Genomic DNA, 12952 nt, shown 5'->3' with positions numbered 1-12952 from the left:
GGCTCGCGGGCTTTCCTGCTATGATCTCGCGAGATCCCCTTTGGCGAAGTCTAGCTAGGAGATTGACAGCTTCCGCGAGAGTTTCGCGGGAGGCGGCTCCGCGGCTCCCGGAGGCAGGTGTTTCCTGGGACCCGGATGCTGTGGGCCCGTAGGGCGTGGAAGCTGGGGGCCCTGCTGGGAACTGGGAGAGAGGCCCAGGGATTCCGGGCAAGTTTCACTGGTGAACTGTGTACGTGCGTGGTCTCAGCCAGGTGATTTATCGTGACTGGGTCCATCAGTCTGAGAACTTGTCACGGGGGATGTGGAGAAAGCTCAGGCAGGCTCTGTCCCAGGATGGCAGGTTAAGTCGGATCACACACCAGTGGAATGTTACCGCAGGGTTCCATTGGAAACAATCGCATCAAGCCAGACCCTCCGAAGTACCGGCTGCAGGGTTTCGCTCCTTTGTGTGACTGTATTGTGCTATAAATCTACACGTAAACATCGCGCTTGGCTATGATAAACAGGCCTGTGAACACACACAGACCCGAGGAGATGGGGCCTAGGAGAGGACCCCAAAGGCTCATTGTGCATGTGATCATACAATACTTATTGAACGCTGGGGTGTGGAAACAGGGTTTTTAAGTTTTGTTTTTTTCTTCGTGGTCACTTTTATGTCTTGTATGTAAGTTTATCTATTTGGGGGACAACAGAGAGAACACAAATGGTGGGACAAAGGGTGAACAAATGCAGCAATAATACTCTAGACACTGTGTTGAAAATGAACTATACAATTGGGGGGGAGGTTGAGAGTGAAAAACTAGGAGAAAGGGAAGAGGTTCAAGAGGAAATGTACACATTACCTACATAACTGCAGCTCCTCTGTAAATCACCTTTACAATAACATTTTTTTTTGGGGGGGAGGAGGGTCCGGTCGTGGGGCCTGAACTCTGGGCCTGGGCGCTGTCCCTGAGCTCTTCAGCTCAAGGCTAGCGCTCTCCCACTTGAGCCACAGCACCACTTCCGGCTTTTTTCTTTGTGCTGAGGAATCCAACCCAGGGTCTCATGCATGCAAGGCAAGCACTCTACCACTGAGCCATCTTCCCAGCCCTACAATAACAATTTTTAAGTATATTATTTTAGTCTTCAAATTTAATTTGTCTTTCTGAAAACGTATTTTAAAAAACCTCATTATCCAAAGAATCTCATTTAAAACCAACAAATGTAAGAGAAACAACATGCTGGCATAAATTATTTTATTGTGTAAAAATGTAATTAATAATGATCAAGAATAAAAATGTATATAACAATGCATATAACAAAATAGATATTTAATTGTTAAAACCTACATTAACAAAATATCTTTCAAAGTATTTATTAGAACACTTTAGAGAGACAAATTAATTTTCAGTAGGATTATATAAAACATTGATTCACTTTACAATATTTCAAAATCTTTTATTAAACAATGTCAGTAATTATACAGAACAGTAAATATGTATAAGAATTTTAAAATGTCTTCCAAATCAGAGGAATGGGGAAAAGATAGGAAATGTATGAGTTAGTTTTTTAAATGAATAAATGTATGTATTACAGGAATCTAATATAAGCCAATTTTCCCTTACAATCCAGTCCAAAATCTGTATCCTGTCTTCCTCCAACGCTTATTCTCACATTTCAACTGCCTATGGAATTTAGGAATTTTGTATCTGAAGTGGAATGCTTTTTGATCAGTGTGATAGGTATGTCACACATATAAACTCCAAAAATTGGTACCATAGTGACTATAGAATTAAGTGGCCTGTTTGTGAAAAATGTGAATACAGTGGGATGCTCTGAAGTAAAATTTAATCATAGGAAACTGCCTCAGAGGCACTACTGCGTGCTGTCAATGTAAGTTACTAAATGCACCAATCTTATCAAGGTGACTTGAGAATTACTGTGCTTATCTAATTTTACCCTTGATATATAAAGTCAGGCTTTCAATTAAAGGTAACATTATGAAACCAGTACTCAAAAGTATCTAGCTAAAAGTTGGAAGACAGATGAGTAGAGAATCTGATGATACTCTCAACTACAAAAAAGCGCTATTATTTTAAACTGAGAAATTAAGAAAGTATATATGAACAGTATACGAGCTAACTTTTATTCTTATTGCTTTAATGTCCAAACTTACTTGTTGCAAAATATAAACCTCTGAACCTGCAGGTGCCTTTTAAGCCGTTTTTGTCTTGAAATTTAAGTCAGAAAATAACTAGCTCCTGACAGTATAAAGGGCTGGTGCGGAGCACCATTACCTCTGAAAGTGTCTGGTTCTAGAAACAGGGGTGTACTGTATCTTAGAATAATGTTCACAAAACATATATTTATTTTAATGAATTTTAGTGAATATTTATTTTTAAAGAATCTTTTAAAAATTAGATTTTAAAAAAGCATTTCAAGTCTATTTACTGGGTTCAACACCAAAGAAAAGAAGAAAAATAACCACAAATGGAACTGTGTCTTTGGGTACATATCGTTTAGTAGAAGAAAGATCTGAGAATTTGCTTTTGTAAAAAAAAAAAAATTAAAGTTAGGCCAAAAAGAGAATGGATACTTGAAGAATAATGTTATAACAAAACACTTCAACCCATATAAATATATCCTGTTTTTGTAGTTCATGTCTGTCAATCAACTCTATATTCCAGACACAGTTTAAACAAAGTATCTGCAGAAAAGTGCACAATGAAGAAAATAGAAATTAAACAAAAGTCAAAAGTTTAGAAAAATATAAAAATAGTTAAAAATGTAGTTACAAATCCCCAGGAATTCCCATTCCATACACATGTATCTTACAAAAAATGTTTATTGTATAGAAATACAGACTATTAAATAGTAAATAAAGTATTCTGAGTCCACTGTCTCTACTTCTAAGGAGGTTTTCCTTCAGGAACATGCTCATCAGCAGGATGTGTTAACCATAATGTCAACACTAAATCTTGCTAATTCGATTAAAATGCTCATACAATCTATTGGTCATTTTGTTTCCTTCCTGTTTTATCTGTGATGATATTGGAGAAGCAAATCATCAGATCAGCGTCTTGGCTATTTTCTTCACATTAAAATCAGTTATTTACTGCAGTCATCAATGCTCAGGGTTTTTCTCCTTTTAGAAATAACAAGGCTCCAGATCCCTTTTCTAATGTTGACAGCTAGTCCACATGACTAGGTTATGAAATCACATCATGAGCCTCGCTGTTAGGTCTCTGTCGCACAGCCAGTGGAGGCAGCGGCTTCCCATAGAAATCTACATAAAGAAGGAAACCAAAACCATTATGGAAGTCAAACTTTTTGAAACAGTTTTTTTATATTCCAACCAACATCTTCAAAAAGAGCAAAACAAGAAGTTTGGTCAAGGAAGATGATAGGTAAGGAAAATAAAAACAAAAATAAGAAACCACAAAAAAATGTGAATAAGTTCAAACAACCAGGGTAAATTCTACTCGACCTAGTAAAATGCTACACAAACACACTAATATCTATATTGGTTTCTAATTACATACTCATGCAAGAACAGATCAAATATATTCACATCTTCACAATCTTCTCACAGGATACTTGTAAATCTGTATTTGTACATACTGTGTTTTTATCCAATGGTGATTACTGCTAGGTATTTTAGAAGAAGCAAGTTACAATAATGTTTCTGCATTGTTCATAGTTAGGGAAATTTTATACAAAATAGTCTATCTTTAAAATAAGTTTCTATTCCTTTAATGATCATAAATTGGCTTATAAGCTTAATGGCACATATGTCATCTATAAGTAATTAATTTCGAGTCTACTATCTTAAAATCATTCCAGAATCATTAGGTGTTCAGGACCACTTAAACATATTAAAATTGTATAGGAGGGATATTCAGTGCAACTAGTAGGCTTCAATGATGCCCTGACAAATGTTAATATAATAACACAATGAGTTAAAGTATGGGATTCAAAGCTGACAGATCTAAGCTCAAATCTGGATTCAACCATTTATTAGCAATGTGGAATATATGAGATCATCATGCACAAAAGGCAGACATTGTCATGCTATAATTTGGGAGAATTAAAACTTTAAGCACAATGGCAGGCATAGGATATGCGATATTATTCTTGCTATCATTAAAATGAAAACAGAGGTAGTTCTTCGGATAAATTTAAAAATATTTTCAGAAAAGATAGATCAAATGCATGTGTAAGAAGTATCTTTTTCTTTCCCCCAAATTAAGTTCATATCTGTCACTGTTTTTATCGTATTTTTGCCAAAAAAATGCATTGTTCCATGCATACAGGTATGTGATTGATTTCATCATAGAGGATACAAGTAGAACTTAATATAAGTTGTACATAAATAAATAAAATGATCAACTTAATTGCCAACACACATCCTAATAAAGAACTTCAAATATTTTAGTTTATATATTTGGTATTTTTGACTCTTTGACTCATTTCTCATGTAATACATAATATATGACATGGACAGAATAGAGGTTGAGAGTGCCCAGAAAGCTAATCAGTATTCTCGGTTAAGTTTTTTCTCCAAATGAATCTGTCTTACCATTACATCAAGCAAGCTTTGTATTATTAATGCTATTTAAAAAGTAGAGTCAAAGGCAGGCAGGTCCCTGTGGCTACATGCCTGGAATCCTAGATATTCAGGGAGGTTGAGATCTGAAGATCATAACTGGAAGTCAGCCCAGGCAGAAAATTTCATGAGAGTCTTAATAGAGCTGTAGCTTAACTGGTATAGTGCTAAACATGTTTGAGTTTAAAAAAAGAAAAAAAGTAAGGGACAACACCCAGGTCCTGAATTCAAGCCTCAGGACCAGCAAGCATACACACACACACACACACACACACACACACACACACACACACACACACACACACACACACACACACACACACACACACACACACAGTCAAATTATTATCAAGGTAAATTTTTGTAATCAAAGTGTACGACTCAATTAAAATTTTCTGTTAGAATTATAATAAGTTTGTCAACTCAGCAAATTTTAACTGACTAGAGTTGATTTTTAATTATGTATTCTGGTTTATCACATATGTTATCTAGTTTCCATCAATCTTTTATCAATCCAGTTATAGATATATAGACCAAAAATGTGTTCAAAATTTAGAAAAAGAAATGTAACCATATATTAAGTATTTAGTAGGATATCAGAGTAACATCTCTTGATAAACCAAAAAAAATTTAATGTGTTTTATATTAAAATACAAAATGTTATTATGCTTGTTTTCTTTTCTAGTTAGAGATGAATGTACATATTTTTTTTAATCTAGGTTGCATATGCTTTAACTTTAAATTACTGGAAAAATAATGGTATTTAAAAACCTTTAAAGGTTATCTTGGGTTTCTCTGTTCTGGGAAAGTAATTTTTGATGAATAAATAAAAGCCAACTGGATTATTAAAATATAGTGACCTTATAGTTTTACAATTCTTTCCATCTAATTTGGGAGCAAATGTAGAAAAATGAAGGAGGAGGGACCAGTTTCAAACTCTTACACTAACTGTCTTTGTGAGACTCTCCCTGCCCCATGAAGGTATCATCTACTCTTTGCATGTCATTTGACATTCTCCCACAAACAGCAAACTAGCATTTCCTCAACAAGTGTTCATTATGGCAAAGTACTCTGGCTATGTGATGACCACTGGGGAAAATATCCTACCTATTCATCCTCTCCAGCTTACCTCCTGAGTCCCTTCTGTCTGAGTGACATTATGTTAGACTGTCAGACTTTCCAAACAGATACATCACATACCTCTACGTATCTCTCCAAAACAGATTTCCTTCCTACTCATATTTTTAGTCTCAGAGACAACACTAACCTTGCTAGTCCTTTGAACCAAAATTTTTCTATTTCTCCTGCCCTCCACCTATATTTCCATTACTCTAATATCACTAATAATTCTTAAAATAATTTTGTGTATTTTTCTTCATTATTACAATGTCCACTTTGATTACAACAGCTTCCTGACTAGGATTCTTCAGTTTGTCACTATCATTAAGTTTTTACTTCACATTGTGAGAAGAATTATTTCCCTAAGCATTAAATCTACTAATAACAATTCACATGCTTAAAAAGCAAGTCCAGATATTTTAACATAGCTAGGAGCCTTTTTCCATCAGTATCAAAGTCCAAATTTCAATAATTTCTAAAATTTAAAATTATCTCTTTTTTACTAACTCTATTCACATCAACCTAAACTGTAGTAGCAAGTGATTGCATGTTGTCCAAATAAACCCTGTACTGCCTGTTCTCACCTTTGTACCATTTTTTTATGTGTGGGGGTGGAGGGTATAAGGTGCTGTCTTTCAGACAGAATCTCATTTCGTAGACCCTGCAGGGTGAGACAGAACTTTTGATACTATTGCCCCAGTTTCCTGAGTACATTATAGTCATGCCTACTATTGAATAGTCTGTTTCTTCTACTTACTGACTCCTTAATGTTTGAAGACTTAGTTCAAGGGAACTTCCCTAACTCCTGCAGTTTATGCACAGTATATAATTCTGTACCATATTATGTTCTGTAGTAAACATTACTGTGTAAGCTGGAGTGTGGTCCTCTTCATTAGGTAAGGCTCTCTACTATGTACATCTTACTGATCTTAGTATTAGAATGTTTTTAGCTATTGTCAAGTGAAAAATAGATGCTTCCTGAAATATGAATTTAGAGAAAACTATCAATCCTATTAGAAATTATTTTTCTACAGAAGTATGTGTATACAAGTATGTATATACATATGCATCCTTAGGCTCAATTTTCTGTTCTGTGACTATTTATACTGACAATATACTACAGTACATATAAATCGGGTATAAAGCAGGAAGTAACCTATTATAACCAAGAGAAACATTACAATGTAAAAATCAGCAAATAAGGCAGAAATGTAACTCTCAGTCTGAAAACAAACTTTTCTGCTTTTAGAAATACAAAATAAGTCTAATATTTATTTAAAATATTTCATTACTGACCTATAGTATTATGAGAAAGAAAACAAGCAGTGTGTACTTACATACTTCTTGAAAAATAATAGTTTTACATAACATTAAATTATATGGCACTAATTTTCTAAAAATTAGGAAATACTAGAGTAAGTTCTATGTTAGCCAGCAAAAAGAGAACTGGAGGGACTGGATGTGTGCCAATCTAGTAAAGGACCCTGAGTTTAAAACTTAGTACTAATAAAAATGAGGGGGGAAGAGAAAGGAATTGGATCCTTTCAATGAACAAGCTGGCAGAGCAACAATTGTATGTCATTATTCCTTTGTATTTACATTAAAAAATAATGAAAAGAAGCTGGGTGCTGGTGGCTTGTGCCTATAATTCTAGCTAGGAGGCCAAGATTTGAGAACTGAGATGCAGACAAAGTCCAGGAAGACAAATCCTTACATTTTACTTTCAGTTAACCTGCTGGATGTTCATGGTAGTGGTAAGAGCACTAACCATGAGTGGGAAAAGAAAAGTAAGATCAGATCACAAGGCTTGGACTTCAGGCCCCAGTACTGGCACCAAAAACAAAAACAAAACAAAAAAATGCAGGTTAATAGTAATCAGTCTTTCATTCCTTTTTTGCCTGTTGTCATTTTTCTATGACTTTCCCTTTATTTTCTCATCCTTTACTTCATGGAATTCAAATGTTATACACTAGTTATAACTATAGCAATTCCATTCAAGCAAATTTTTCTCTTGATTAATGGCTTTATTAATAAATGTTTTATCAAAGAATATATTGATCATATACAGAACACACTTATCCCACTGTAAATGTAATTGCAATATTTTAGCTTTAAATTTTTTCCTTTTTTATAACTGTTCATAAACATAGAAAAACAAGTTTGATTCTTTTTATTTCTGCATTCTAAAATAAACACAAATAAAATTATAGATGTAAAGTGAATATAAAAATTTAAAACTTAAATAAAAAGAAAAAAATCTAAGTATAACAAAAAAGGATGGCAATGGATATAAAATGCTTCCAAAAATAAAATGTTAAGTTTGTTGAAGTTATGAGGTAAAGAAAAGTGGATGTAAGATGCATAGATGATATTTGAAAACTGATCCTTTTGTATTACCATTATGACGGGTTTCACCAAGAGGCTCAAGTTTTGGAAGTCTAGTGACTTTGGGGGTTCCCCAGCCAACTAAAGAAAAAGAAAAACATTTAGAAGCACTGTTAAATAAATGTCTCTTTAGTTCTGTTGAGAGGGTTCCTCCCTTGATAAAGAAGTGTTGATTCAAATGTACCAAATAACAGTACTGAATAACCATGAATCCATTTTAACCTATTCCAAAACAGGCTAACATTTGTTTTAACTTACTAGTTAATTCACCTTTAGTTAAAAAAATATGTTCCTTCATCACCATCATAAACAAACTTTGGGCCCATTTTAATCCGTAGAAAAGCTAAAAGAAATATGTTTTATTAAATGGAATATTAGAACTGAGTCTTTGAGAAGTTCATAAAATGTTAGTATTGTAAGCTTTATAATGGTCATCACAACACATTTATGTATTCATTAAGTATTTCTGAGGTAAAGTATAATATTTAGTGTCAAGAAGTTACAATTATTGTGCAGCTATATCCCAATACATTATACCACTTAACCCATGAAACAGGTGGGTATGATATTGGATTAATATTGCAAAAATTCAACTTAGGTAATTTTCAAGATGAAAAGGTGAAATTTTTCAAAGCTGTCATTAGCCATTAATTCATCAAACTCAATTTTCTTTGCATAATCTGAATATTGATATTTAAAACAGAATTTGAACACAGTCTAAGAATTTCAGGGTAAGGTTTACTAAGTAGTTTTCACCGTTGTTCTTTTTTCTGTGTTTTTATTTTCATAAAAAATAGATTGACAAATATTGTACAAATAGACTGCAAGACTCTTTCTTGCAAATTCAAAAGGTAATAAAATACTAACAAAATATATAAGTTATTTCCCTTTTCTTCTGTATTATTTAAAGCAGTATTTCTTCATTCTGTATCAATATCAATTTACTCACCAGGAGGAGGTGGTGGCAGTGGTGCCGGACTCTTAGGAGCAGAGTCATCTGTATTAACTGGTTCTACCCGATGGTTCCTTTTCATTCTTAGTTTCTTAGTTTTCTTTTTACTGGTATCTATAAGACATAAAACCATAACTTCATATCATTGAGGAAAAGTGCCCTTCTATAATAGAAAAAATAGCAAAACAAACTCAAATATGATCCTTTGAATTGTGCACCAAAGAGATCCAAATTAATTATAAACACATTACTCATGATATAATACTTATAAAATATATGCACTATCTAAACATGTATAGCACAGTAGTAGATCAAGCAGAATTTAATATGTAATATTTCTAAAAAGAAAAAAGAAAAAAAGCAACTTTATCAATTCTATCTTAAACCCAGAAAAAATTTAAGAATGGGTAAATTTTCACATAGAATGGCATAGACCTAGAACACCAAATATGCTAAAATATTTGAACAATTCTAGAATCCTAAATTTATATATGTAGTATGCATTTTCTAAAATTAGTTTCTGTAAATAAGCAACTGCCACATATGTGAAACCCACAAAGCAATATAAATTAAAAATAAACAAAAGCTGAGAGCCAGTGGCTTATGCCTGTAATACTAACTACTCAGGAGGCTGAGATCTGAGGATCAAGGTTCAAAGCCAGCACAGTCAGGAAAGTTCCATCAGACTCTTATCTCCAATAAACTACTCAGAAAACCAGAAGTGGCACTGTGGCTCAAGTAAAAAAAAAACAAACATAAAATAAAAAAACAGCATTTTAGAAACAAATTATTTTTCTAAATAAGTTGGCATTATTTGAGACATTTCTGTACAGAAATAATCTTTTAGAATCAAGGCTATAACTTTATAGCTGGAAGAATGAAAAGATGAAGAAGCACTCTAGAACCATTTGGCACGTCAGGATGGACAGTAACTGAGGATGATGGAAGAGCACAGACTAAGGAACAAACAACTTGAACAGTGGCTTCACCATACTCACACACCAGCTGTATGATCTTAAGTTGCTCAGCCTTTCTAAATGCCTGCTTCATATTTATATGATGATGACAGTGTGATCCACAATTGCTATGGTAAAGACTATGTAACACTACGTTGAATAATATAGTGAACCAAAGGCATATTTTAAAGTATGAAATAATGTTGTCTGAAGCCATCACTGGGGCAGGGAAGACCATGAGACATTTATATCCAATTAACCAAATAAAAACCAGGAAGTGGAACGATGGCTCAAGTAAGAGAACACTAACTAACCTTCAGCAAAAAAGAGCAAGGACAGAGCTTAGGCCCTGAGTTCAAGCCTCAAGATGTGCATGTGTGCATGCACACACACACACACACACACACACACAACACACACATATACACTATATATGTACATATATACTATAGTGAAGAATATCATTAAGAATTGAAAGGAAGTAATAATGATTGAGCATTTCCTGTTTTTTGTTTATTTATTTTTAATTTTATTGTAAAGGTGATGTACAGAGGGTTTAGAGTTACATAGGTAAGGTCATTTCTTTTTTAATAGTGTTTTTTCCTCCCTCATTTTCACCCATCCCTCTCCCAACTTCTACCTCTGCAAGTTGTAAAGTTTATTTCCAACATAGTGTCTGGTGAGTACCTGTTGTATTGGTTCACCATTTGTGCTACCTTTTCTGTGATTCCCCTTCCCTTCCCCAAATCAGCTAAACTCATGTAAGTTAACGTGTACAGAAATCAAAAACAATAACAACAGAGAATAAACCAAAGAAAGAATAAAAGCAAGAAATACAAAAGACGTAACAGCAAAAAATACACAAAAAGAAGAAGGGGGAAAAAACATGTTTGCATTTCTTGGAGTTCATTGTGAGAAGCATCATTTTACATAGTCAAATGCCCACAGCCATTGAGCTATTGTGATTCTGTTAAGAATATTTGGCAGGTACTAAGTTAGGAATACTGCAGTGATAAGCAGTCCTACAGATAAATATGATGCTTATTATCATGATGCTTATCCTTTAGTTTTGTACTTTTTCTTTGGTGAGGAGGAGTTGTAGATTTAACTCAAAACCTTGCAACATACTCTATCACTGAGCAATATCTCTTACTCCATGAAAATAATTTTTTTCATGAAGATAATTTTTTTAAATGTACTGATTATGCTTGCATCCTAAAAGTGGCCAGGAAATAAGGAAAATAATGTTGATTTTCACATTACAAGACTTAAAAAGGTAAACACAAACAAAAGACTGTAAAATCTTAAAAAATTTCAAAGATTTTCAGGAATTATGCTGCATTCCTAAATTTATGGAAATGAAATTAAAAATTAAATTTTCTACTAAAATCCTATAAAAGATTACATATTAAGTAAGCATAAAAAAAGTAAGAGAGGGCTGGGAAGGTGGCTAGTGGTAGAGTGCTTGCCTAGCATGCATGAAGCCCTGGGTTCAATTCCTCAATACCATATAAAAAGAAAAAGCCCGAAGTAGTACTGTGGATCTAGTAGTGAGCAAAATAAGTTCAGGGACAATGCACAGGCCCTGAGTTCAAGCCTAAGAACTGGCCAAAAAAAAAAAAGAGTAACTAAAGACTATAAAAACCATAAGAAATACATTTAGAGACAAAATCTATTCCAGTACCTTTTTTTCAAAAATAAGTATGATGTAAATAAAATGAAACATGATTATGTATCTATGAAAACTACTTAAATTAATGAGATTTCTTACCTGATTCTGAAGACTGTTGGTCTATCTCATCTTCATTCTCCAACCGCTGTATTATTGCCTCCTTATAATTTTCTATTATTTCAGATTCTGTGTTTTTGTGGATATTATCACCAATCTGGCTCTTAGATTCTATTTGTTCATGTTCCATTTTATGTTTCAAGTGGCAATCACTACTATCACGATCCTTCACCATTGTTTGCTTCTTTTTTTCTTTTTCAAGCTTTTTTTCATTCTAACAAAAATGAAGTACACTATCTTTATTATCAGGGTATATCTAAGATCATGTTTAAGAGATCAAATAATCTAAGAACATTCTGTAACTTCAACATACTGACATTTCCTACTCAAATGATTATGTTATTAAAACATGCTGGCTGCTAAATACTTATAAACACAGAAGTTACAAAGGAAAAACAAAACAAACAACAAGCCAGGCAACAGTGGCTCTCACCAGTAATCTAGTTACTTAAGAGACTAAGATCTGAGGATTGAGGTTCCAAGCCAGGACTGGCAGACAAATCTCAAAGATACTTATCTCCAATTAATCAGCAAAATGCTGAAAGTGGAGGTGTTGGTCAATTGGTACAGTGTTAGCCTCGAGTGAAAAAGCTAAGCACGAGGGCACGTCCCTGAGTTCAAGCCGCAGTACCGACACCAAAAAACAAAACCCCTCAAATATTATCAGTAATTATATAATCTAGAGGTGATCACTAGTCAGTATATCATATGCTTTTCTTGGCATATTCTCACACATATAGAAACATAGACTGTCAATAATATATAAATACATTAACTGTCTCCAGTAATTAAAGGTCTTTGAGGATATATATTTATTTTCCTGTTAATGAATATGTGATGTTAATAGAATAGTATCTAATATGTAAAAAGTGATATGTAAGTTTTAGCTGTTATAGTTTTCATCAATTACATTAATATTTTAAAGTTGTATCATAACTTATCAATTCCTCTTCTATGGACAAAGAAATTTCAAATTTTTCACTATTATAAGAAATAAACTGTTTTATTCATTCTTAAAATTAAGCTCCTGGATTAGGCCATATATTTTCAAATGTGAACTACAATCACAAATTTCCCTTTACAATCACAAATTTCCCTTGAAAAAAACTGAAACAGTTTATTTATCCCAAAGTGTTGGAAGAATAACATTTTTCTAAATCACCTTC

At 33.5% G+C, this 12952-nt stretch overlaps 1 protein-coding gene across 3 annotated transcripts in view; it reads right to left on the bottom strand.

Annotated features, from left to right (window-relative positions):
• Positions 1-1868: 1868 nt before the first annotated feature.
• Arl13b (ADP-ribosylation factor-like 13B) overlaps positions 1869-12952 on the bottom strand; it is a 42846-nt gene continuing 31762 nt past the window's right edge. For 2 of the 3 annotated variants that reach the window (XM_013024175.1, XM_013024177.1), the window contains exons 7-10: positions 11769-12000; positions 9039-9155; positions 8102-8170; positions 1869-3265 (exon numbers count right to left, since the gene is read on the bottom strand). In XM_013024175.1, coding sequence (XP_012879629.1) covers positions 3189-3265; positions 8102-8170; positions 9039-9155; positions 11769-12000 — 495 coding nt within the window. In that variant the 3' untranslated portion in view covers positions 1869-3188. The remainder of the gene's footprint in view (positions 3266-8101; positions 8171-9038; positions 9156-11768; positions 12001-12952) is intronic. The other variant, XM_013024176.1, reaches the window with a different exon arrangement.

This window comes from Dipodomys ordii, unplaced genomic scaffold (assembly GCF_000151885.1).
Source record: "Dipodomys ordii isolate 6190 unplaced genomic scaffold, Dord_2.0 Scaffold73, whole genome shotgun sequence".
NCBI classification, from domain to species: Eukaryota; Metazoa; Chordata; class Mammalia; order Rodentia; family Heteromyidae; genus Dipodomys; species Dipodomys ordii.
This window is presented reverse-complemented; position numbering and strand designations above follow the sequence as displayed.